Here is a 27,614-nt window from a genome sequence, read left to right on the forward strand (position 1 = left end):
AACAAAATATTTGATTCACAAGTATAGCAAGTTGCAAATGTATTCCATTGATATGTTACACATGTAGTCCTACATGAACGTTCTTTAACATATCATGATTAATATTCCGGAGGAATAATCCCATCAACATAATAATAAAACATCTCTTTAAGAGTATACATGGAATATTCAGCGAACAGATTGTGGATATACATCCCGAAAGAAATATTCTATAAAATATTCCATTAATGTACACTTTGTATATTCCCACTGTCATATTTATAGCATCTTTGTAGGACGTTCTGTGACTGTCCCATGCCAATAGGGTTTCTTCTTTCTTGATTGAAAATTCAGTCAGAAATTTATTACATATATATAATCTGAATTTCTGATTGAATTTTCAATCAAGAAAGAAGAAATCCAACTTTATATATATGTATATGTATATAAAGGAAACTTTAAAAAAGTTCTTTATGTATTATATTACTTATATTTATAATATGCATTTATGATAAATATAAAATGTTTAAAAAAAAATTGTTAAAATGTTTTTCTAATTGTAAAATATTGGCTATTATAAATTTTCTAAACATAAAAATTAATAAATCTATCTAGACTTCTTTTTATTATTTCGTACATAAAAATACTAGGATAAAACTATCGTAAAATAAATATTTTAAGAGATTGTTAATTTCGTTGTGTTTATACACTTAAACATATGACATACTCATATTTTGTTTATTTCAGATATAAGTATTTGATACTTTTATGTGTCTAAATACAACAGTGATAACATAAAATTAACGATATCTTATAATATTTACTTTTATCAATTTTTATGTTCACAGAATGTCTGTAAGATTTTTGAAACACAAGACAATAAATATTCTCAGCATATATTCTGATAAAATATTCTAGAAATATTTCACATTGTGTCAACCAGAGATTTCAGGAATATTTTTTGGAACATTAATGGAACATCCGAACATTTCATTTGAGATATTTCTGGAATATATCTGACATATTCTGATGCGAATTGGGAAATAAATTACATAACACACCTGCAGTTTAATTATTTCAAAACTAGGGATTTGCTCGATATAAGCCGGTTGTAAAGTCACCAAAAGTAATTATTTTCACACTCTTTACTTTAATAGGACTTTAATAGCTCTCGAGCATGTCTTCTCCTTTTATATGTGTTGACCAGGATTACACACGTAGTCAGAAGCAAAAAAATCGTCGGCAGACTGAAAAAGAGAGAAAAAAAAGAAGAAATATTTTGAATAGTCGATACAAAGTTCCATTTGAACGCGGGAAAAAAATTGTCAAAGAAAAAAACAATAAAGATAAATACAGTTGGACTAAATTTTTTAAATGATTTAAATAAAAATTCAAAAATATAGTTTTTAAAGTTATTAGATAATCGACATTACTTTTAGTTAGAGATCCTGCAGTTAAAAAAAAAAAAAAAGAAAAAGAAAAGAATAGAGGGAAGAGAAGAGAATTCGGAGTCCACGATAAAAGCTGATAAGAATGTCGGAAGCCGGGAATTCGCAGTGAACCCTACAGATCCCTTGTTTTTCTCATTGTTGCTGCCTACTACGAACAGTAACAACAGCACTATTGGACAATACGGATACGTGGTGGCGAACAATGAACCCCAAAGAAAAGGTATCGGCAAGCATTGAATGAGTTCGAGAATCATGTCTATCGAGACAATGGCAGGCTGATAACGCGAAACTGTTCTCGACAAATAAAATCTCTCGACTTAATTAATCCTAGAAATGTATACTGCAGCTTGCATCAGACTCAGCATTTTTTTATTTTAATTATTAAATTCCGTAAGAGAGCTCTTTGTATGTAAATACAAGGGTGTAAATTATTCTATAATTTTTTCTTCTCATTCTTAAGAAATATTATTATCTATTCATTTATTCTAAAGATTAAAAACCTTTGACGGTGAAATAAGAAGGTAAAGTTGTCCTTTTTGCTTTATGTAAAAACATTCTCAAGAGTTTCCGTCGTTTGAGAAATAGTGGTCTAAATTGACGACTCACGAACCGCGTGAATTTGCCTTCGGAATCAAAAAGCCGAGGCGACTTCCGGTCGCGCAAAAGGGGTAGCCCTGTGTACTCTCCATTTATATTACGGCTTATCCAATCGATACACGTTTTCCCGTCTGAAAGGCAGGTGGCACGATCGAACAAGAGAGGGAAATGGCGAGAAGAGAGCGACGGGGGTGGCGGCGGGTTTCGACGTATTTGTTTAGAACAAAGGCTTCCAGGTACTGATGGTATTAGTAAGTTGGCGTTCGCGGGCAATACTCCTTCGTTTTCTCTTTCCTTCTTTCTGGGGTTGACGATGACGACAGCGACGACGACGGCGACAACGACGGGGACGACGAGGACGATGAGGAGCGAGCTTAAAGCACAATGGCACCCGCTTTTCAGTCCTTTCGTCGGCGGACAATGCCGTTTATTTAACATCGTTTAAAAGTACAAAGCCTGTTAATTAATGGACGAGGATGGCGAAGAGGAGACAGAGGGGAGGACCGGGAAAGAAGGAAGACGAAAGAGGGCAGAGGACGGCGTGGCCGTGACGTCGTCCTCGTTTCTGTGACGCGACCAATAGCGGCTAAAGGACCGATAAAGAATACGTCAATTGCCTCGTCGATTATCTCGAGCAGTTTGTTATTCTTTCCTAGATTCGCGCAAAGAAACAAATGGTTTTTTTTTTTTTTTTTGTAATTTCATCTATTATAACTTTTCGCGTGAACATTGAATTTTTTTTTTTTTTTTTGCAAAAGAAAGAGTTTATCGTTCGAAGCGTGACAGTTGAAGATGGTGAGAGACGAAGGGGTGGTGGTGCAGCTACTGCACCGTCGATCGATCGGCCACCTCCTCTCCAACCCTTCCCGGACTTGTCCCCGACGATGAAACGTGGAAATTGGAAAACGTTTCCTGCATTTCCTGTTGGCGCGGGGGGGGGGGGGGACTTTGCGACTTGGGGCTCCGAAATCGAACTTGCGTCGTCAGGATTACGTGAGAAAATATGTTGAGTGTTAAAAATACACCGCTCAACAAACGGAGCTCATTAAAATAGGCGAATGAAGTTTCAGTCTGCTAATTAGTAACATTATCTGTTAAAAAGAGTTTGAAAGAAGGCATACGTAACAAAAAATTGTACATTATAATGACATTCATATATTTTAAAATATTAACGTAAAAAAAAAAAAAAAAAAAAAAAAAAAAAAAAATAGAACTTAATTAGTCTTCTTTTTAAAAGCAAGATTTGCAATGGTTACATATCGATTCTTGTGAACGGAAATGGTATTATTATATAGTAGATAAGTATTACCGAGACTGCAAAAAACAATATAAATGCTACTCTACAATAACGAACGTTTTTCGAGGCATTTCATTACATGTCCCTTTTTCTTGGCCTACAATTATTATACGTTATATGTTTATTGAAATATCCTTAAATAAGCGACAAGCGTTTCGTATACTGTGTATACGTAATTCTTGTTCATGTCACAGACAGACATCGGATAAATCATCGGGTAAGCGTTCTCGATAATAGCGCGAAATTTCATTAAATACATTCATTTGCTAACGTACGGTATAATTACGTCGTTAAATAAAGCGACACGGCTAAAAAGGAAATCCTATCTTGAGTCCTCTTCGCGTGCCACGTTGCTAATAGCCTTTACCTTTTCTTATGGCGCGAAACAATGACGCCGTTATTCTCGTTACCGACGTCGTATCGTGCCCATTAAGAAAATGCCTCCGAGGCATACGTATTACACGCTACAGATGATTCAAGGCCTTTTTCGCGACGTATTGCAGCATTGTTTTATCTTCAGCGTAAACCCGACCTCATACAGTATATCCCTTTTATGATTTTGTTAACAATTATCTTGCAAAATATTTGCGTAATATTATTTCATATGAAGCTTTCATGTCCCGCGTGGTATTTTGTCTCTTCATTACATTGAATATGAGAAAGGTAAAGCATCTTCTGTTATTTTAATATATTTCGTATCTTAGAAATCTTAACGAGAGACAGATAGATTTAACATCTACGTTTTTAAAAAGGAAAAAATCTCATTGAGAAAAATTAAAATTCTAAAGAGAAAGCATCTGAAAGAATATCTGAAATTTTCTAATTTTGCAATGATTTATGATGTTTGATTATGTCTTTCGATCACGAAAAGCTTCTTCATATTTAATTGCCTGTAATTCAAAGCTTATTAGTATCTCGAAATTTCAAGTAAACAAAACTCCGCGAGGACTTCACTCCTGTGTCTTTTTAATCTTTCCCAATCCTTTACGCGCTAAGCTTGGCGCGAAATTCATTTGGGGAAACAGATTTTACTCATAAGTCTCGAAATGGAGCAGAGAATCCGAGCCTTTGTGACATAAAGAGCGACCGGTGGGCGACTCGAAGTAGTGACAGAAGCTTTTAAGAGAGCGGGAAGCTTCAAACCCGGGGACGATCATTTTTAATCATGACTGTGAGAAGGGTGAAAGAAGACGGGAGAAAACGCGGAGACGCACGTACGTGTACCTGTACGTGTTTCATATATACAGAGTGTTTCAACTTATTAATATCCTCAGGCAGATATCTCAAAAAAATATAAATATAAAAGAAAAACATTTTAGACCAAAAAAATTGGCTTAAAGGAGGATATAAAATAGTGCTATTAGTTTGTTGTAAGCCAGTCAAATATGAAAATTATTTATTACGTAACTTTGAACTTATTACTTTTGTGGCTTACAACCACCAATATTTCATCATGAAAAATTCAATAACATTGACGAAACGGCTGACTCGAAGTAAATAACATTATAATGTTTTGAAAACGAGAAAAGTTATAAAAATATGGAATAAAAGATAGGAGGTTCCATGTGAGAAATTCAAAGTGATCTTGCCCTGAACTTGACGACACTATCTAAAGTGAAATTAATACAGCACCATTTTATGTCCGCCACCAAATAGTTTTGACTAAAATGTTTTTTATAGCTTTTACATTCTTTGAGATATTTGCCCGGGGAAATAAAAATGAAACATCCTATATATGTATCACCATTGTCGCAACGAACGTCATTGTCCTCGCGATTCTATAGGTAAGCGTGCAGCGTCGGAAGATTCACAGCGAATTATTTCCACTCATAGATTTCGCGGATCAACGATTTAGATCTACTTTCGTGAAAGATTTGTGAAAGTTGGCACGGTAATATCTTTTCTCTCAATATTAGATTTGATCTTTGCACTTATGCTGTTTCTCAAAAAGCCGTCGGCAAGTCGCGTTTGAACGTCATTATCGTTCCAAAGTTCTTTATCAATTTTTCGAAAATATAAAATGCACAGCCGACATGTGTCACGTTTATATTTTTTAATTATACGTTGATGTTAAATAAAATTACAATGTTCCGTAAAAAATGATAAGTTGTATAGAATATATAATATAATAACCAGGTCTGTCCGAGTCTTATTGTTAGTCAATAATCATAAAAGTGTCTGTGTAAATTGTAAGAAAGTAAATGGAAAAAATACAAAAGTGTATTTGTAAAGTTCAAAAAAATAAATTATATTTCTTCTAAACTTTCTTCGAAATATTATCGTTTACTACATCGAAAATGCAAATTTCTACGCGTATTATATCAACACATTTCTTATTATATGTTATCACGACGACACTATTCCGAATTTGTCACGTATGATGTTTTTATTGCTTAAAGTAGCTATTTTACTAGATGTGTGTCTTAGAGTGTAATTCTAGTTTCATTATATTATCTTTATTAGAACCCCAGATATATACTTTCAAGAAACAATGTTATTATATAAATTTTTGTATCTTATGTCGATTATCTTATCGAATACACATCGGTGCAATATTTATTTATTTTTTCGAGCTTTTTGAAAAAAAAAAGACCGTAGTCAATCGCTGCATGTCTGTCTGTCATGATAGTCGATCACATAATAGGGCAAAAGGTAGCTCTAGAATATATGAATAAATATTAATTTAGGTCTTTTTTAAATATTCAAGTTTTGTTATTAAAGCGAAAAAATAAAAAACCGCGTCTCGTTATTTTTTTTTTTATTGTAAAACATAGAAACTAATTTCGAGCAATGCTATTTTGATTGTTCGGTACAGAATCGCGAGCTGTTACTATTTAAAATTAGTGACACAAACAATTTCACGAACTAATGTTGGTTGTTTAAAGAGTTAAACCAGATTGTCTTTTAGAATCGTCAGATGGGCATCCTGTTTCCAAGGGGATTGCAAGACCGAGACAAGTCGTTCTTTTAACGCGCTCGAAAGAAGTTGATGCCTTTCCTCTTCAAGGCTTCGGCAAGCGGCAGAAATACTTCATTACGATGAAAGCTTCCCCCGAGTCTCTTCGCTTCTCTAAATCCCGCGCTCTCCCTACCTCTCTCATGTGTTTATATACCCTCTCTCGGTCCTCTTTGTTAACTTCTCTCTCGAGGGTGTTTGCATCGCGTATGTGTGTTTTTACGACACAATATTGTGTTGGAGATGGCTTTAAGAGAGAGAGAGAGAGAGAGAGAGAGAGAGAGAGAGAGAGAGAGAGAAACTATGAAGTGAAATCTCATTGCAACTCTTGTGGCAAGACTATCAAAATTATGATAGAAAAGTCAATAAAATTAATAAGATCAAATAAGATTATCCCTCTTCTAAAAAAGGCATGTTATTGACATTGTTGCCCCTTTTCTATGTATATGTATATGTATATTATGTTATATAATAATATTTCTATGAAATTCTGTTATATTCTTATTGTTAGAGAAAGAGAAAAAGAAAAAGTGGACAAATAAACGAAGAAAGAAATAGAAGCAGAAGGACAGAGAGAAAAGGAAGAGAGAGAAAAAGACGAGCAAAAAAGGAGAAGATATATAATATTAACTAATAAAAGTTATATATATATATATATATATATATATATATATATATATATATATATACATAAAATAAATATAGACATATATTAGAATATATTATATAAATATATACATATAGTATTATAAGTATGTATTATATATCATTATAATACATTATTATGTCTGTCTATATTTTCTATATATATATATAGAAACTCTCTCTCTCTCTCTCCCCCTTTCTCTCCCTCTCCCTCACCCCACCCCTCCCTTTCTCTCTCTCTCTCTCTCTCTCTCTTTCTCTTCCTTCCTCTCTAATTATATATATAATTATATATAATTCAAAGAGAAAGAGGGACAGAGGGGGGAGAGAAAGGGGGGGAGAGAAAGAGAAAGAGATACATATAAATTCAAATTTATAGCGTATGTGACTATATAAAGGAATAGCGCTCCTGTGATGTCTAGTCTAATTAGAATCACTCTTTCAGAGAACTTCTTAGTGTATTTTAATCGAAGCTTTTTAGTTTTTGATATACTTCTTCTTTTCTTAAGTATTCAAGTTAGTAAGTAAAGCTGGGACTTTTTTTTGTAAACATGCGCTGAGAGTGTATATTTAACACTCTTATGTATGTAGGAACCACCAATTTGCTGTCGGGTTATGTCATTAAGCTTTGTCAACAAAACACAAGCTTAATGCGGAGGCTAATAGTATTTGATACCAAAAATTTTAAGTCTTTTTGATTAATCTGCTGATAAGTTGCACTAACTGGGTAGTTATATGATTGTTAATCTTTCTAATTGAGTTCAATTTTCTAATTGCTTGTCAATTTCTTTTCATTTTTGGTTTTTGCATTTTTTTAAAACATTTTGGTTAAATTTGGTTAAATATTTTGTTTAAAATTACGGCTTTCAACACAGTTGAGCAATATCGTGAAGCTTTAAAAAAATATGTAGTACTTTAAATAGATTGAATAACCTGGTGTTATACACTATACTACAAATTGATTATACTAATATCTTTCTCTACTGAATTGTGTACCAATATGATTAGTTGAATAGCATCATTTTTTATTGTCTAATTTTAAGATAATGGATTAACGAAAAAAATAATGCATAATAAAATTATGGTACATCTTCTTTTTCTAATTAATAAAAAGTTTGAATTTAAATTCAAAAATTACTTTTTATCATTATTAACTCATTTTTATTAATCATTGATGCCTCTCGATAAAAGTGTCTCTTCGGCTCGCAGTCGATCTGAGATTTTTAATTACGAAATTTGGATGTTTTTTGCGCCTGTGATGTCTAGTTTCTATAAAGACTTCAAAATTAATTTTTTTTGCAATAATTCCTTTATAATCGTCAGCGTCATTAATAGTTTCAACTTTACAGTTCCTGTTGATTACTTTGATAATCTATCAGAAAATAATGTAATATACATTATTAATAGTATATTAGTTACAATATATTATTCAAATCTCCCGTAAAAAAATGGCATGAATCTTTTATTTAATCTCTTATTTCTCTACTTCATTTTTCTTGACCTTTTTATCTCGATCAAAATTGCCATCATTCTCAAAACGCTTAAGCCATTCGTTGGAGTGGAATCTCGAAGACGAAAGGGAAAGGGGCAAGGTTCGGACGAGCAACTTGCACAACAAGAACGTTACAGCGAGGTCCAATAACTAGATTAGCTCTAAGCGTCTCCCGACAGAGCACTCACTTTAAAGAACCCCTTTCTCGTCGTCTCTTGCACCGCGATTATTCCCTTCAGGATCCACACCCTTAAACGTTCTCCGAACGTCGTGAAACGTGGCAAATTGTCGGCTGCGAAGATAAACGAGTGAATCGCCATCTACTAATTGATGCAATAAAACTAGAGGCTGCTTTATCACACTTTTAGACCGGAATTATTTTTGCCGTTTTTGCATCCCGACGACACAAAGTGTCTATTCCGAAAAGAAAAGCTTTTCTCACTTGTTTTAGAATCCACTGTTGAATGGATTAATGTTAAATTTTAAGTGTTCCGATTTTAATTCCAATTTTAAATATTTCAATTCCAATTTATAACTAGTGAAAAAAATTCAAGAACCAAAATTTGAAGAATCACAGAATTAAAATACCAAAGCTTCAAAAATTTACAGTCTCAATATAATCTAGAAATAAAAGAATTATTTATTTATTTATTTATAAACGGGGAAGGAATCCCTTTGATACAATTGGGATATTGAAACTACAATGACAGAACTGAAAAAAAGAGAAAAATAATAAACTATATTAAGTTAATCATTTTCGTAAGGTTTGCTTAACACATCGGTCAAAAAGTCCCGAGGTTAACTAAGAAAAACACATTTTTTTGGCAAAATTCGATTTTATTCGTCAACATAGTCTCCTTTTAGAGTGATACAATTATTTCAGCGCCGCTCTAACATTTCAATCCCTTTTTTATAAAACGATTTGTCTTTACCCTCAAAATAAGCATTTGTTTCGGCTATGACTTCAGCATTTGACGCAAATCTTTTTCCCTGGAGCATCTTTTTGAGGTCTGCGAACAGATAATAGTCGTTGGGGACCAGATCTGGAGAATACGGTGGTTGTGGAAGCAATTCGAACTTCAATTCGTGCAATTTGGCCATTGTAATCATTGACTTGTGACACGGTGCATTATCTTGATGAAAGATCACTTTTTTCTTTTGCATTTGAGGCCAATTTTTTTTTATTTCGTCGTTCAATCGCTGCAACAACGCTATGTAATATTCGCTGTTGATGGTTTTTCCCTTCTCAGCGTAGTCGATGAACAATATTCCTTGCGCATCCCAAAACACTGAGGCCAAAACCTTACCGGCCGACATTTGCGTTTTTGATCGCTTCGGACGGTTTTCACCGGTTGCTGTCCACTCAGCTGATTGCCGATTTGATTCCGGAGTGTAGTGATGGATCCATGTTTCATCCATTGTCACATATCGACGCAAAAATCCTTTTTATTCTGCTTAAACAACTTCAAACTTCGCTCTGAATCATCGACGCGTTGCTGTTTTTGATCCACTGTGAGCAAGCGCGGCACCCACTTTGAGCATAGCTTTTTCATAGACAAGTGTTCATGCACGATGGTGAATACACTGCCTTTTGATATCTTTAGGATGTCAGCTATCTCCTGCAACTTCACTTTACGGTTTTCCAAAACGATTTTGTGCACTTTTTTTATGTTTTCTGGAATAACAGCCTCATTTGGACGTCCAGAGCGTTCAGCATCTTCGGTGTCTGTACGACCGTGTTTAAAATCAGCAAACCAACGTTCGACCATTGCTTTCGATGGGGCAGAATCCCCATAACACTTATCAAGCCAAACTTTTGCTTGAACGGTATTTTTTCCCATCAAAAAGCAATGTTTAATCAACACACAAAATTCTTTTTTTTCCATTGTTTTCGGAATATCAAAAGTAGCGTCACTAAAACAACTGTAACTTGTAAACTAATGGTCGAAATATGATGAAATTTTGACATGTATTATGTAAAGGTAGGCACTCTTTGAAAATCATAAGGATTTGTCCCTAAGAGCGCCAAGAAGTAGGATTTTTAAAAAATATGCAAAAATAACAAAACGGCGTCACTTTGAAAATAAGTCTTACTTTTTTGGCTATTTTTTTCGTCTTTAAAGGGCTGTAGAATTTTAAAAAATTAATATTTTTTGATAATTCTACTTCGAGCGATACCCAAACTCGTATAATCTAAGAATCTTTTTGAATTTTTTGTTTCTGATAAGCAGAACGGCCCCAATCGTGCGCACCGTGCAACTACTTTTCTTTTAGAAGAACTGCTATATGCAGCTTAATTCTTGGAATTTTTTAATAAAAAAAATTTTAAAAGATACTTAAAAAGTTGCTTAACAAATAGGAAAAACTTTTATTTTAATTGATCTTATCCGTTTTTTATAAAAAATTTGCAAAAAAAAGTCTAAAAATCAGGTTTCTAGACCGAATCCCCGCCCCCCTTAAAGAACAAAAGAAATTAAGGTTTCGTTAGTTGAGAGTTCGTTACCTATTATAACAATACGATTCAAGGGCATGAATCTACCATATGAAGTACGGAGTAACTCCACATGAAAGATTATTATAGAAAATTATGAAGATTTAACATTTAAAGAAATTTCAACAGAACTTACACTTATTGTTTTCCAAAAACATCTGAATGTTAATACTTATATTGATAATGTGTATAGTCATAGATAGTCACTTTAATTTATTATTACGGATTTTTTTGCACACATCCATGATCGTAGATTTTCATTAGTCTCTATCTCCTGCGATCCTAAATGCTTCCATGTTTGTTCCAAGTAAATTTTCGATTCATTGGTGAATCTTCCTCGTTTATGTTCATCGACTGATTTATCTTGTACAAATGAATTTTTCTATATATTATTTGCTCTAGTGATAGGCCAAAGAATTTTAATATCCTTGCTTTCGAAATAGAGTCCAATATCCGACTTAAGATTTTAAAGTCTTTGAAAATGCTTCCAAACATCCTTACATTATGTCGAAATATTTTTTTCGCTAGCTTCTTAGAATTCCTGTGTGGCTAGGCTAGGGATTCATATAATCAATGGGGAAATAAAACGACATTCTTCCAAATATCTTTGTGGGGAAAAAAGCGAAACGTGACATTCCACGCGTCCGCCCGTTAAAATTCCGATCATCATTGAGAAAGTACGGAATTTTGTGTCCCCTTATATACGTATAATGTATACTACGTTTACAGAATATTTGATAATAACCGTATAGCCTCTACCTACACACGCACGAGAAGACGATATGATTATTATGGGACACTCTGTAGAAGTTCCGCGGCAGGGAGGAAAGGGACAAAATCCGTAAGTGTTGCAATGTAGTGTATCATCCAAAAATATGCTCGGCGGCGAAAGAGCGACGGAAAAGTGTCGCGCCGACAAAAGAGAGAACGCGGAGGAAGAAGCATAGGAGAATAAAGATGGGCCGGGGAGAGTAGGAAGATGGAAAATAGAAAGGGGGTGTACACATCGAAGGTTCGAGCGTGCGCATCATTTTTACCGAGAAAGAGGTGGCGGAGGAAGAGGAGAAAGAGGAGGAGACGCTTCCCTTATTCGTCGTCGCCGGGGAAACGAAAAATAGGGGATAGAGGGTGCGAGGCGAAGAGAAAATGACAGATAAAGAAGCTCGAGGGAGTTGCGGAAGATCCTTTGTTGATCTCGACTGTGAGGTATTTAACAGAAATACTAGACGGAATATCTCTCTCCGTTGACGCTGAATCACGGGAACATGTGCGCGAAGTTGTTTGTAAAAAGAAATTGATGAAAAAGATCGCGAAAAAATGATACTCCCGATTGTTCGACGAATTATTCAGCGCGAGTGGCGACTTGCAAAATCGTGAATAAAACGTATTTTGGTAGGCATTTTCGCACAATATTGTCAATTTTAAATTTTAATGTACTTATCATATTCATCTTAATATAAATTCTAATGGTAAAATTAAACAATTTTTTAAAATAATTTTTTTTAATAATAACAATATTTTAGGATATAACTATCATCAGCAATTATAACTATGCGATTATCATTATATTCTAAAATATTGTTATTATTAAAAAAAATTATTTTAAAAAATTTTGTTTAATCTTACCATTAGAATTTATATTAGGATGAATATGATAAGAACATTAAAATTTAAAATTCCGGAAAATAAAAAATTTCACTCTTAGTTTCTGAAGATCTTAAAATGTTGCAATATAATATCTCTGTTGGATTTTAAATTTATGACGTTTGAAATAGCATTTTAAAACCTGCAAAAATTTTTGTAAAATTACAATTTTTGCAGGTTTTAGTAATCTTCAAAATTTGATGATGATTTTATGATTTTTCAAAATCTGAAAATGTAAAAAAATATAAAAAAAATTTACAAATAAACATATTCGAAGTATTTAAAAATTATTTAAAACAATTTAATTTATGTTACTGTACTAATTATTAGTATTTACCAATAAGATAAATTAAATTATTTTAATTAATTTCTAAAAATGCAGCAACAACTTCAAAAGCTAACATCTGCTTACCGAGACGTTTGGAGATTTCACTGTTATGCATTTTAGGATTTTCTTGAGCAATCTTTCGTCTCTGTAGACGTGACCAGACCATGAAGGCATTCATAGGTCGCTTGATGTGTTCCACTTGCACTTTCTTGCCACCCGGACCGAGCGGACTGTTGAGGCCGACCCCCATGGGACCGACACCGACACTGGCACCCGGTGGTGATGCCCCCGTCATGCCCTGCATACTACGCAGGGTTTCTGTGAAGGAGCCATCGCACATGTTGCCGCCAGCTCTGTAATTAAAGACAGCTACCAATGAGTAGCCCTTGTTAGTCCGGTCAATCCAAGGATCACACATTAATCCCGTGGGACGTAAGAATGCTCGATTAATGTCAGAGCGAAAGAATAATCGAGTACTGGGTAGATTTTATTAAAACATTGTTAAGAGAATGAGCATGTTTTTGTGCGTACGTAACTTTTACCATTTTTTTCAGAGGGTTATAACATAAAATCAGTTGTGGTATAAAAATTAGCTGTGTGTGTGTGTGTGTGTGTATTAGTTGTACATATCAAGTGTTAATTTGATTTCAATCTGTATATTATTTCTTTTAATGTTTATGATTAAATTCTTTTAAATTCTAATATTTTAAGTAGGAAAATATATCTTTTACGATAATTATCATCAGCAAGTAACACACATATACACAAAACCACTTTCTCATTTTCTTGCTTTCTTTTACGTGCAATTATGAGAACTAACAATTCTTGATCGGTGAACCGCAACTGTATCGTCGTAAAGGCTTCGTAGGGGGTCGAGTGAGATGAGTGTGGGTCCTTTCCTCGTAGCATCGACGGTACATAATTGCTTATTCGTTTGCTCCACAATTCATAAGCAAATTAATCTTATCCTTTTCTTCGTATCAAAGCCATTAACCAATCTCGGCACGTTCCGTGCGTTTCTCTCGTTCTTCATCCTTTACTCTAAACGTCATCCCTGCGGCAAAGGGTGCGGCAAACGACTCACTTCCCTCCCTCTCGTTTCCTTTTCTCTTTCAATCTCTCTCTCTCTTTCTCTGTCCCTCTTCTTCTTACTCCGATAATTCTAGCTTCTCGAACTAATACAATTATCGTGTTGAATCCTCCTTGAGCGTTCGTTAAAAAAAACTTGTAGTGGTCGGGGGAGGGTTTAAAAAGAGAGGGGGAGCGGTAGTTACGATTTTGTAAGGTTCACCCCTGTGCGGAGGAGGAGGGGAACAACGAGAGAGCGAATGCCACCCTCGAGTGTCATTCAGGACGGATTAATAGATACGTCGGTTAGGCGAAGTTGCATAGGGTGGAACAACCACCCCGTCATCATCGTGGTGTTTGGGGTGCTCTCTGAGAGAATACACCTCTCCCTTTCTTTCTTTCTCTATCCTTCTCTTGGGGGTAGAACTCACTGAGACCGAGAAGATGCTGGAAGTAATGGCTGTTGACAACCCAAGCGACGGGGGATTAGAAAGTGCTAATTGAATGTTTAGGTACGGGTCACTGATAGGAGCCGGGGATGCACAGCAAACCGCAATTTATGTCTGTTTTGACAATAAAGCGTTTATTTGTGGAGAAACTTTGCATATAATACAACAAACGATCGAAAGTTTGTTGCTTCGTCACGTTTATTTGTGAAAAAGGTCTCCTATGTAATGTATAAACGATCGAAAGTTGGTCCGCGCGCGATAAATCGATAATGTATTAAATTTAACGTATTGGATAGACCTGCTCCTGTTTACGTTTAAAAATATTAGAACAAATTTAGCACGATCGTGACTTACTAGGTTTGAATATATTTTATATTTCGAGAATTACACGTCGAAAGACAATTTTGCCTTGAGAAATTTGACAGTGCATAGGAAGATATTATTCGTCATTTAATCAAACTTTTTCTTCAAGTCGTTAATTACGTGATATAATCAAAGCAAATAATGTTAAATTTGAATTAATTAATTTTTTAATTTAATCAAATAATGTTTATTTTGCAGCAAAGTTTCTTGAATGTTACATTACACGCGTGGTTGTTTTCTTTTTAAATCTGTTTTTATTTATAGATAAATGGAAGATTTAATTAAAGTCAATTGATTAATAAAAATTGATGAAAACTTTATCTTGTTAATACGAAACAGCTAACGATATATTATAGTAATTCTAAAAGATAAACTAGAAATCTAAGAAAATTAGATTTGATTATTTACGTAATTTTTAATGTTAATGTTGAAAATATTACAATTTGAAGAGAATCATTCTACATAACATTTTTAATATTTTTTACGATATTAATTTTTATGATATTAATGTTGAAATATAGAACTGATATAGCTTTAAAAATATTAAAAGTTAATCAATTACTAGAGATTATTCTTTGATTTTTATTTTTTTATGAATCAAGTTTAAGATGTCAAACATTTAAAACGATGTATAATTTCTATTAAAAGGTATTTTTGTGTGTTAGATTTCCATGATTCAGATCTTTATTGTTACAACAGTGTTTTCTTTTAAGAATTTTATTAAGCTCTTTTTTGTTAAACAATAGTTTTATTAAGGATCAGAATTTTATTTTTAAAGTTTTATATATTAATTTTTACTGCGTTAAAATCATTTAATGATGCAAATTAAACAAATATCTTTTTGATGATTAAAAATATACGACGCACGATACTTTCCACTATTTAATTCACAAGTTTAAACTTTCACCACTTTGTGCGTGTATGTATATGTGTAATTACATAACATAAGTTATATGTTATATTTTTTAAAAATATATCAAGATTTTGTATTCAAGAAATAATGACAAATTCTGAGAAAATGTTTTATTCAATATGTTCAAAATGATTGGTAACAAAAAAATTTAGGAATATTATCTTGTGAGAAAAATTTTCTGTATTATAATCGGACACATAAATCTTCCTTGAATGAGAAGTTTTGTGACAACAGTTTTGATTCTATGAAATATTCAGTTTCATAGAATCAAAAGGTGAAAAGTTATGAAAAGGGATTTTAAGATGTTGGAGATAAATTTTTAGGCTCTTTTGTGAAAGATCTGAGAAAATTTTCACCTTTAAACCTCTCTCTTCGATTCGAATCATTTATTTTTACTTGTTCATTTTTCTAATAAACTCACCTCATAAAGCTGGCGGCGTTATGCAATTCCAGATTAATTTTGTTGCCGTGATTGAGACTTTCGTCTCACAAAACTTAACAACTTAATCACAAGGAGAACGTGACAATATCTGAGGGAAAGGGGTCACTGCACTATTTTAATTACTTTAATAATTATGCACTTGATCAGCTCAAAGTTCTTAATTCACTATTATGTCTAAATTCTTAATTCACTATTATATCACACATATGGGTCCCGTGTGTGATATAATATCACGATTTTCAAGTTCTTTTGTGGTCGCCACGTGACACGATACTGATGAGTTAGTTCATCATTGATACTTATATTGGCATTTTTGTTGTCAATTTTAAATCTCAGGTAATCGCGACGGTAAGAGGCAGAGACCGGCTCTGCGGTCTTATCTCGCGGATGTCAGTTTCGGAATGCTTCGGGTACGAGGTACGGATCTGAGTCAGCAGCGCTCTGGTGATCCCCTCTTGTACGCACGTTCTGGTGACCATGGTAACTCACTGGTATGAGCCAATGGTAGTCTGGGAGGCGTGGTGGAACCTTTCGGTATTCTGATTGGCCTGAGTGGCAAAATTGTCAATAAAGGCCAGTAAGGTCAGTTACATACAGCTAGTCTGTTTCTCCGCTTGTCTCACTTTGGCACTACGTGTACTTTCTCGATAGGCCTGCATCGTGATCATGAGAAGCACGAGGCTTCTTTGCGACGCGAACCCTTCAAGTGATCATCATTTTCTCGTTTTATCGATTACCGTTTCGGGATTTGTCTCGAATCGAGAAGAGTCAAGAAGTTGAAGATGATAAAACAAACGAAGAAAATTTGATATCATGTTTCATTGACATTAATGTTAATATCATCATAAGAATTAATATTATTGTTAATATTGTAATATTGTTAATACAATTGATAATTTTTCATTTTTGGAGGATGTTTAATTTGCGGAACTCATCTTGCTCATACTCTTCATTAATTTAGAAGGATGATTTCTTGGCGTTCAAATTACATTCTGAATTTGAATCTAGATCAAATCGAAAATAGGAGTCGATAAGATGAAAAGAGAAATGGAAGATGAAAGAGAGAAAGAGAGAAGAACTCTGTAACTGTTCTGCTGCCACCACCTCCACTTTCACGAACCCAGCCCATGAAGAGTGGGAGACAGGGAGGATCATGAAGGTGGGACGAAAGCGGAATGGTGGGTGCTAGTATCAGGACTTGAATTCGAGAGAATGCTGGCTAAGAATGAAAATAAGAAAGCGACTTCCCCCGTCGATACGAACCGCTCTACCATTGCTTCCTTCTCCGTATATTTCCCCTACCATTATTCTATATTCTCCCGCTCTCTCCTTCGTCAATTCTGCATTCGCATTTATTCTGGTAGGATATTGTGTTCGTTTCACAACGCAACAAAATGGTAGCTCTCGCCGTTTTGCTCTTTTTTTTTTTTTTTTTTTTTTTGCGGGACTCCACGGAGGGAATTTTTTCGCGCGATGGGGGTACATTAAGGTAGGGGTACTTTCTTCGTAGCGAGTTAACCCTTTTGCGAGTACTTCGCTCGGCAATAGCGTTGTGCTTCGGCTATGACAATAATTGAAGTGGAAAAGGTTGAAAGCTAAACCGGAATAGGTCATGGGTGTTTCCTTTTGGTAACTCAACTGCAATGGTTCCGCACAGTGAAGATAACCAAGTATCGATGAAAGACATCGAGAAATTGGACAAATAATTATATATTTAAGTTACTGTTTCAAATATGATAAACTTAATTATCATTGGGATATAATTTTTAATGACCTTGTGTTGAAAAGAAACAGTCAATTTATAAAATGATTTAATTTAATGAAAAAAATGAGAAAAATAATATTTTAAAATTATCTACATTTAAGATTTAAAGTTATAAGAATTAATCAAGTTTTAAATATCCAAGATTTGCATTTTTCTAAAAGTTTTAAAAAGAGAGATTATAAAGATAAATTTAACTTTTAGCAAGAAATACATTACCTAAATTTGATTCTTTTAAATTATATCTATTAAATTTTAAGTATTACATTAAATTCGAGCGTTAACTTTATGTTATAATTGAGTCAACGTACAACTCTTGCGATTTGTTATTTTCTAGGATATAAAGAGCGCAATTCCGAATTGATCGTTCTACGAAATGGCAGGAAAGGATAATAACGGCATTGCAAAGTGACGTCAATTGCGAGCATATTTATGGAGCTATATTTTCTATATGGACACTCGATTCCATCCTTTATGGCCCATTGATCGTCTCTTGTTTATTCCCAAGTGCCAATAAGGGTACTTGGTCGAAGGGGATGATCGAGTTTGGATATCGCCTCGTCACTAATGTAGTCGATTTGCTAACCCTACACAGAAAAAAAGAATATTCTTATCTTTAATTTCAAAATGTAAATCTTAAAATAAGATTATGTTCCGTTAAAGAAAGAAAATTTGCTTGAATAAAGACATTTTATATAGTTCAACCAAGAAAAATATATTCTTGTTATTTAAGAATAATTTTTTTGTGAATGGAGAGGAAAAAATGTTGGATAGAAAATAACACATATTCAAATCGAAGATTACAATTTTCTTAGGGTAAAATAATTATTGAAATAATTATTTTATTCTTGAAATGACAATTATAACATTAAAATAAGATTATAATATTGTCGAAATTTAAGATTTTTAAATTCTTCTAAAAGGATTATAAATTGTTGCGTATTATATATGAACGCGTTTATATGAGTATATAAGTTTTGATTTGACACTTACTTTTATCTGTGTACGATTTTCTTCCATCTACGTCATTCGTAGAGTAACTACAGTTACTAAAGTGAACCAGACGAATTGTCCCGGAGAGAAAGAGAGAAAGAGAGAGAGAGAAAGATTTAACCTTTCCAACTTTTTAACATATTTTTTCTATTGTTGGCTCTCTCTCTCTCTTTCTCTTCTGAAGTTATATATACATTAATAAATGTATAAAAATGTAAACACGTGTTTTATTAAGATTTTTTTTTTCTCCTTTCTTGGACCGTCCCGCATCGAGGCACTAAACATCTGGTCACTTTATTGATAATACAATTTGTTTCTACAATCCGCGCGTGCTATCTGTAAAGATTGAGTTAATATTCATAAATTAATCACCGATTAATGACATAACATCTTGATTTATTAGATTATTTATAATTAAGAAATAATTGTTGAAATTACCTGAATAGTTTCGAGATTCTTGTGGCTTTATATTACTTTCAGAATTATTCATTAAATTTGCGAGAAATCATTAGCTTTTTAATATCGGATTGACTCACTTCGAATGTCTCTTTCGTCGCTTTCAAAATGATTAAGAAAATGACACCCGGAGTCCGGGAAGACACGAAGGGCGCGAGGTGTTTATCCCGAAAAAGATTTATTCCCTCGACGAGACGAGACCAGGACGCGACACGCACGTGCTAGAATCGTCGCACGCGTCGCCGAACACGCAGCGTATGAATATCTAATGCACCCTGTCCACAATTAAATTCGGACAATATGTTTTGTTTCGGGAGGGGCCGAGAGACACGCCACCCTCGAGGTCGCTCGAGGGGTTCCTGATCGCTCAGACCGGGGGCAGAGGGTCCTTCACCCCTCGGGTTCTTCGCTGAATAACGCCCCGAGTGTAAATCTCGGCTGCGCGAGAGAAAGATATGCCGCGCTGTGTGACAGGCGATAATTTCTCCCGATTAGAATGATGCCTGCGGTTCTCCAACAGCAAGTCCCTATTCAATATTACTTATTCGATTAAAGATGTTAACGCCTAATGAAATATATTTGCCGAAGAGCTATGAGAAAGAGATGGTTAGGTTCTTGAAGAAGTAATTCTATCTTCATAAGTTTTTCTCTTTGCATGTAACTTTTCATTTAAATTTTATTCTAGTAGCACAATTTTATTGCAACAAAATTGGCTAACAATATCGGCATCAACATCCAAGCGCGCCTTAAGAGATAAACAAGACTTTCATCCTCATCTCTTGGAAGTGTTTGTGAAGTCAACAAGTTAACAACAGGTATAAATGCAACGTTTATATTCTCTTTACAATAAAAAGGATCATTAACACTTACAGTACACAGGGTAGATAGATTTCGACCCCGTTCTTTTTTTAATGCTGCACGTTAAAAAAAAATTGAGTTTAGACTTTGCGCTATCTAGCAAAAGTATACTTCAGAGATAGTTCTACACTCGCACCATGTCATGGCAACACTAAAGCAGAGTCAGTGTAAGCGATCGCTATTTAGTCTTTAGTCCGCCGCTAGCTACCCCGGTATATACCCAATGTGTACTAACTGTTTCGAAATAAGTAGTTTATGGAATTTTTTTTAAGTTTTTTCTAAATGTTTATAGATTTTTTAAAAGTTTTAAAAGTTCTTTAAAGTTTTTTTTTTATAAAATTTATGAGTTTTTGAAGTTTTTCCTAAAAGTTTACGAATTTTTTTTTTAGGTTTATTAAAAATTTCTCCAAAAATATATCGTTTTTTTTTTATAAAAATGTGTACATTTTATAATAAAGAGAAAAATTTTAATTATCTGAAATTATTGTTTATCTATTTCCTTCAAAACATACGCAAAATCAAGTAATTTGTAAGAAAAAAGGTAACAAAAATATGTCACTTTGATTCTTCTGAATAATTCAACTTTTTGCGATGCAAAAAGTTATAATAATTTTTTTCATGTAATATGAAACTTCTACTTTAAGATTATATCCGATTTTGTTATTACAATACCTGATGTAGAATATAAAACTCTTAATATAAAAAATGCCATTTTTTTGACGTTATTTCAAATGTTTCTATATACTAAAAGATATATATATATATATATATATATATATTCTTTTTCATATTTATTCCATAATATTTTATTTTTTTATCTGCACAGAGAGACAAATTTCTTTAAATTTAATAAAATTTATGCTTGACATAGTCGGAAAAAGCTATTTATTTCAAGAAACTAATAAGATTATTGGATTTTTAAAATAACATGTATCTCATATAATATTATTTAATTCAATGAAATAATACTTTTTCCAGTCAATAAAGATAATGTTTCATATGACGTAATGTTGTTTGAATAAAATAAATAAATCCAAACAAATCGTGCTCTCTGTGTACAATCGAAATTTTATTTATATGTCTGATTTTTTTTTTAAATAACAACTAATAATGACAGATTTTTCCTCAAAACTGCCGAGTAACACATGATTAGAAAATTTGTATTAAATTTAACACAAATCGCATATTCCAAACAGTCTACAGAAATTTTTCTGTTAATTTAACATATTAAACAAATGTTAAATAGTAACATTAATATTATGTTATATTTTAACATAAAAATAAACGCAAGTTTCATAGTTTTGCAAGAATCTGTGATTTATTCGTGATAGTATGTATAATATACAAACTGATATCATTATTGCTGCAGTGTTAGGAACGATCTATCGTTCTTAAGGGAGCCAAACACCCGGGCTTGTGTTCTGGCCGAGCTAGCCGCAAATAATTAATAACAGTGAAGCGCGACAAATCCCAGAACATTGGCGGCATGTAGGTACTAGACGATGGAACAAAACTGAACAGGGGTCAGAAAATGATAGAGAGAGAGAGAGAGAGAGAGAGAGAGAGCTAATGCCCGGCTAATGCTAGTGGTAAGCCCTTTAAAAGCGTTTCAGGGACGGGACAGGATTCTTCTCGCCACCTACTTACATGCGAATTTGTACCTACAAAAGGGCCCCACTCAATATGATTGTTCGTTAAATTGTGCCGAGATCATCCTGCGGCTAAATAAGAGCCTCTATAGGCAAACTAATGCACCGGAAGAGAGTGACGGCATTGTTGGTGTGTTTTGTGTAGCCGGTCATTTAATTGGTCATTACTCGGAAAAAATATTGAGATACAAAATTAACAATATAATAAATGTATATTATAACGAGGACAAATATTTATAAAAAATTGAATTGATAATAAAACATATAAAACATATGCATCCTGCATGTCTATCTAAAATGACCGAATTGAAAGGCCGACGAAAAATCGCAGAAATGAATAAGCATCGAACGGACGAAAGAGATGGGCTATTCTGTAAAGAAGGCTTCCGGCGGAAATAGGCTTAATTTCGCGGAGGAATTGAGCTGGACCCTTGCCGTTCAGATCGCGGGTATGAATGTACTTGTATGCCTTGTGTCGGCGGTGATCGGTAGCCGTTCTGTTGTAAGGAGGGATTCTGGCGCGCGAATCCCGAATTCGGAGATTATCCGGGATTTCTTTCTTACGGCCTACTATATATGTTCGCGCGTGTCCGCTTCTCGAGAATACACTACAACGGAGGATACACCTGCGAGGATAATGCCTCCTTTAACGCGCAACGATGCGCAAAAGATCCCGCGGCACTTTCAACCGAATGATCTTCTTCCAAGGTGCTTTTGTTTGTCGCCGCGCGGTCATCACATCATCAAAGAACCTTCAAGGATTCTTTTCTTCTTCTCCATGAAATTTTCGAAAATTTTGCAAGAATTTTCAAAGTCAGGTTTGTGTTTCTGGTGACGAACTGTCTCTCGAGTATCCTCGCGACAAAATCGTAGAGAATCGTTTCTCCGGCGGCGAAACGTGCAAATCACCGCGGATCGGCGACACTCACGCGTTGTCGAATTGATAGATGAGAATACGAGAGGACACAAATACATAGAATACACCGGTTGGTATTCCCAGCAGCGTGCAATAGGCAGCGGGAGTCTCTAAGCTTTTAGCCCGGGCAAATAAATCGCGGCTTGCGAGAAACCGGCATTCGCGGATAAATCCTCGCGCTTTCCACAGTGCGCCATCCAATGTCCCTCCTCCTCCCTCCCGTTTCCCTCCTGCTTCGGTGTCACAACATTTCGTTCTGACGTCTACCTCGAAAGAAAAACTTATCACGCAGACATATTCGATTCAACAATAGTGTACGATACAATGCACGAAACAAAGTTATTATAGATAAAAATTTACATGATTTTTGCATTAATCACGTTAGACAGAAGAGAAAGAGAGATTTGATCGTGTTATTTTTTTGGAAGAACTTTGATCATTTTTTATTTGATGGAAAGAAAATAATTGTTCAAGAGTATAAATAGAATTGATCGGAAGTAATATTTCTTTTTTTTTGGGATCCTTTACAACATTTTTTGTGTTTTGTCCCTGAAGGAGTCTGCTATCATTTAGCACAGTACAAAAGACGGGTCGTGGTAGACAATTGCCTGCTACATTTTCCCACAATAGTATACTGAAGAAAAAAAGGGAGTTGGTCCTCCGGAGTCAGTCAATCGCCAATTGACTGACATTATCTGAACATCTTCCAGATTAGGAGGATTGAAAAAGCCCTGGCGTGGATATAGTTGTCTTGGCTTTATTCGTACACAGGGCTATCGCCCGGCTATCGTAATTCGATGCCGTCGATGCCGAGGGGTGCGCAGATTCCTTTCGAGTATTTACTCGAGAAATCGATTATGACAGCAGACGTCCGTTGCAGAACTGTCGATGCTATCGCTCATTAATTTTTCCAAGGAGTATTTATTTTGCAAATAGTAAAGAGTCTTGCACTCAAAAAAATATTTCACTAATGTAAATAGATTTCTAGATGTTTCAATTAAAATTTATCGCTACCTTTTGTATCTGTTAGAATATTGTTTGTCACGTATAGAATATATAGCAGCGATATTCTAGCAATACCTCTAGAAAATTTAGATTCCATTGCCAAATATTAATCATAAATATAATTGTTCTTGACAATAGGCCTTAAAGATAGGCATCACAGAAATTTGCTGTCTAAATTATACACTAATAGTACAGATATAAATTCTGTGTCTGTCATTTAAATTGATATAATTTATCTGTTTCAGTTAACTTTTTGCATCTAGAAAATTTTTGTTGAAGTTGCAAGATCATTTTTTTGAGGGTGTGAAAATTTTCTACAATTGTGTGTGCTTTCTATTTTTTTTTTTTTTTTTTTTTTTTTTTTTTTTTTATTTTTTTATGTACCTTCAATCAGTTTAGTTCAATTATGATTATTTAGGCACTCTCTAGTTTATGAGAAAAGAAATAAAAAAAAATCTTTTGTTAGATAATCTGTTTTCAAATTATTTTTAAAAACATTGTTGAAACGTTAAAAAGTTACTGTAAGATTACTGATCGAATCCACAGTTAGATTTAACGAAAGAGTTTAAAGTTTACACGTGGCTGCCTTGATCCTGATGCAACACTATCCCATCTAGCATGTACCGATGAACACACGATTTACTATGAAGAACCAGGAGTCCAGGAACTCGCGGACAGGAGTGGGGTCAACGAATTTGAACACTCGTTATTAACACTCACCGATTTATTTCTCCCAAAGACTAATATACAATAATTATATGGTATAGTGTTGAAACAATTGATGTGTTTGAAATTCTCTTTCCATCGAGATGAAACGCATAGGTATCTCAAATTAGTTGAAAGATGTATTTTTCCAAGATGCTTTCATTTTCAATTATGTGCTACCAATATAAAGAATTAGATATGAAATTCATAAGATTTTTTTATATTTTGTAGAAAAACTTGGAGCGACAGGGCATTTACAGATTTGAAAAAGTTCTCGAATTGTCGGCGCAATGAAATTAACGTTCCCATGGAGTAGGATACGTCGGGATCTCCGTGAATCTCCTGGTAAATAAGATTACGACGAGTACATAGGGCCAAATCCGAGCGGCGGCAAAGTACTACAAAGAACCACAAAGAGAGAACTTTACCGGATCGTTGCACGCTTTTCCGCGAGGATCGAGACAGATACGAGATCTACGAGAGAATAACTTCCCCTTTGTAGGGTAGGTTTACCCTCGTGGACGATTTAAAGTTTCGCGCACTCGCTCATACACGGTGTGCCGGAAGTAGAAATGAATTTAGAACAATAAGTGCACCAGAGTGAATGATCAGTAAAAAATAATTTTTCGCGTGAAAATCTTTCTCCTCGTGGCATTTTTGCATAAAAATTTTCCAACGAACCCATATACATTTATTTTCTTTTTTTTTTCTATCTTACACATTTTACCATCTACTTCATAGATTCGTCACATCTCGCATTTTTCTTATTATTCTTCCTACCGTGTGATACCGGATTGTAATACCGGAAAAATGGAACATGCTCCGCTTTTAATGCGACTTACAAACGCATAGTTACACATCACCCTATATATATATCGTATAAGCGATCCATATAGAGGATGTTGGATAATCCGATCGCATTGTTGCAAGTATGCGAGAACCGCCCACCGTCGCGGTCGTATAAATGCAACTGGACGAAGCATTTCCCGTGAGCGTTTCACTCTCTCTCTCTCTCTCTCTCTTCTCTCTTTCTCTCCGGTGTTTTTACCTTTTTTTTATTACCTCGACAGATGCGACTCGATCGGAGTAATCCGTTTATTTCCGGGGGATTTAAGTCGGACTAGATCGTTTGGTAGATTTGCGCCGATACTGTGTCCTTACTGGAGATTGTCAAATATGTGTATGTACGCAAAGGTAATATAAAAGAGCGAGATAATCTATAAATCAATAAACTCTAGTAGTTTGAGGAATGTCGAATATCTATCCGTTTCTATAGATTTTTTTTTTAACGTTCATGGATGCAGAAATTCTTTCAAAAATCGAATTTGTATGGAATACAATTAAAATTAAAAAAAAGAAAAACTATCACATATTTATAAAAATATTTTTAAAAAAAGTTTTTATAATATAAATAATAGATATATTTTCCTCCTTTCCGTCCCTCTCTTGGTCTTTATCTCTTTTTCTCTCCATTTCTTTTGTTTTCTTTTCTGTTCTAATTATTCTAAGCTCATAGACGTATAATACATAAATTATAATATATAAAGCGGTTTTTTTAACAGTGTTTTTGACTTACGTATAGTACATCCATAGTTCATGTTTAAACTTTCCATGCTTTTATCTTAAAATAAAATTTGGACAGATAAGATAAGAAATTGAGCAATTAGAGTTGAAAGGGAGGGAGAATCAAATGTGATTGGTCGTGTTGACTTCAATCCCTTTCAATAAATTTGAAAAATGGGGAGTCGATTGAAATGGTGTTAACCTTTGTAAATTATTCAAATATTCTATTGAATATATTCAGATAAAAAAAGAGAAGCGTAGAAAAAATATTTTTCTGAGAATGAATATTTCAGCTTTTAAGATGAGAAGAGACGATAAAAACAGAGATAGATGAACAGAAGATGATTTAAATCAATGAGTTTGATTGGAACATGTTAATTCCTTTAAAGAAAGAAGATTAAAACAAAAGAATTATCACGCATATCTAAAAAAAAAATTTCTAACAGAATTTCTTAAATACATATATGTAATAATATTCTTTTCCCTTCCTTTTTTTCTCTTTATCTTTCTTTCTTTTTTTCTCCACTTTTTTCCTCTTCTACATAAAGCTACAAAACTATCTATCTAGTAGAGATGAAAAATATCTACATATTAAGTCATCATTTATCAAGATAAATAAAATAGTTGGAAAATTTAGTTACCGAAAATAAGACTATTTAATCATTGTTATCTTTGTTAATTGAATAACTCATTACTCTAAATAATAGAAATTTATATTCTTGGAATCTTGGACGAGAAGTCCAAGACTTTCCCACGACTTTTAGCTGTTGTAATATTAATCTTAAGGGTCTACCGGACTGACGAAAAAATTCCAGCGTCACTGTCATCAACATTGAGAAATGAATTCTTATTCAATGTATTGGTGTATGTCTGTATACGTACAAACATCATTACATTTCAAGAGAGACAAAGACGACGTTATTGTCTATCGTTGTCTCTCCTTAGCAAGCGGTGCTACCAACATCGATTCGTTAGTTGTATTTTAGGTACAGATAGTCATATTCGAATTTTTCGTATTTAGCCTCGAAAAAGTTATATTTCTTTATGAATTTTTTTTTAATATATTCTTTATACTTAATAATATATAATATACTTATAATAATATTATAAAAATTGGAAGGTTCCTAATGAGTTGGATTTTGCAATTTGACTCTTAAAAATTTATAATAAATTGAATTCGAATTCAAGGAGCAGCTACACCTGATCCGCGGTTAGCAGCACATTTTTGGAAATTTTATTTCGATCTTTTTTCCAAAAAATCGCTCTTTAGGAACTTGCGGACAATGTTGCTGATTAAAAATATCATAATTTTATTGCGATTTTTTTCGAAATTTTAGCTGTAATGCGACAAAAACGAATCCGTAGTTCGCAGCCGGCCGATAGGAGTCTTCACAGTGCCTCCGGTAGACCCTTAAGCTGTTATAATATTAACGACAAAGCTATTTATATATTTTTCGATACTTTTTCTATGTTTAAGAGTTAAAGAGTACAGAAAATATCTAATATATCGTTGAGAATATTAAATAAATCATTCATTTTTGTGTTAAATATCAAATAATTTATTTCAAATATTTATTTCTTATGTTAAGCGT

The 27,614-nt window shown here is 33.8% G+C and overlaps 1 protein-coding gene across 3 annotated transcripts in view; it reads right to left on the bottom strand.

Moving 5' to 3' along the window:
- The window catches only part of LOC140673804 (uncharacterized), a 30,277-nt gene extending 13,743 nt beyond the window's left edge, over nt 1-16,534 (bottom strand). Inside the window, exons 1-3 of one of the 3 annotated variants that reach the window (XM_072906985.1) lie at nt 16,095-16,534; nt 13,701-14,408; nt 12,965-13,233 (exon numbers count right to left, since the gene is read on the bottom strand). In XM_072906985.1, the coding sequence (XP_072763086.1) occupies nt 12,965-13,233; nt 13,701-13,789 (358 nt within the window). In that variant the 5' untranslated portion in view covers nt 13,790-14,408; nt 16,095-16,534. Of the gene's footprint in view, nt 1-12,964; nt 13,250-13,700; nt 14,409-16,094 lie in introns of all 3 variants that reach the window. The other 2 variants (XM_072906987.1, XM_072906986.1) reach the window with 2 other exon arrangements.
- Nucleotides 16,535-27,614: the final 11,080 nt, after the last annotated feature.

The sequence above is a fragment of the Anoplolepis gracilipes genome, chromosome 15 (genome assembly GCF_047496725.1).
Source record: "Anoplolepis gracilipes chromosome 15, ASM4749672v1, whole genome shotgun sequence".
In the NCBI taxonomy this organism is placed as follows: Eukaryota; Metazoa; Arthropoda; class Insecta; order Hymenoptera; family Formicidae; genus Anoplolepis; species Anoplolepis gracilipes.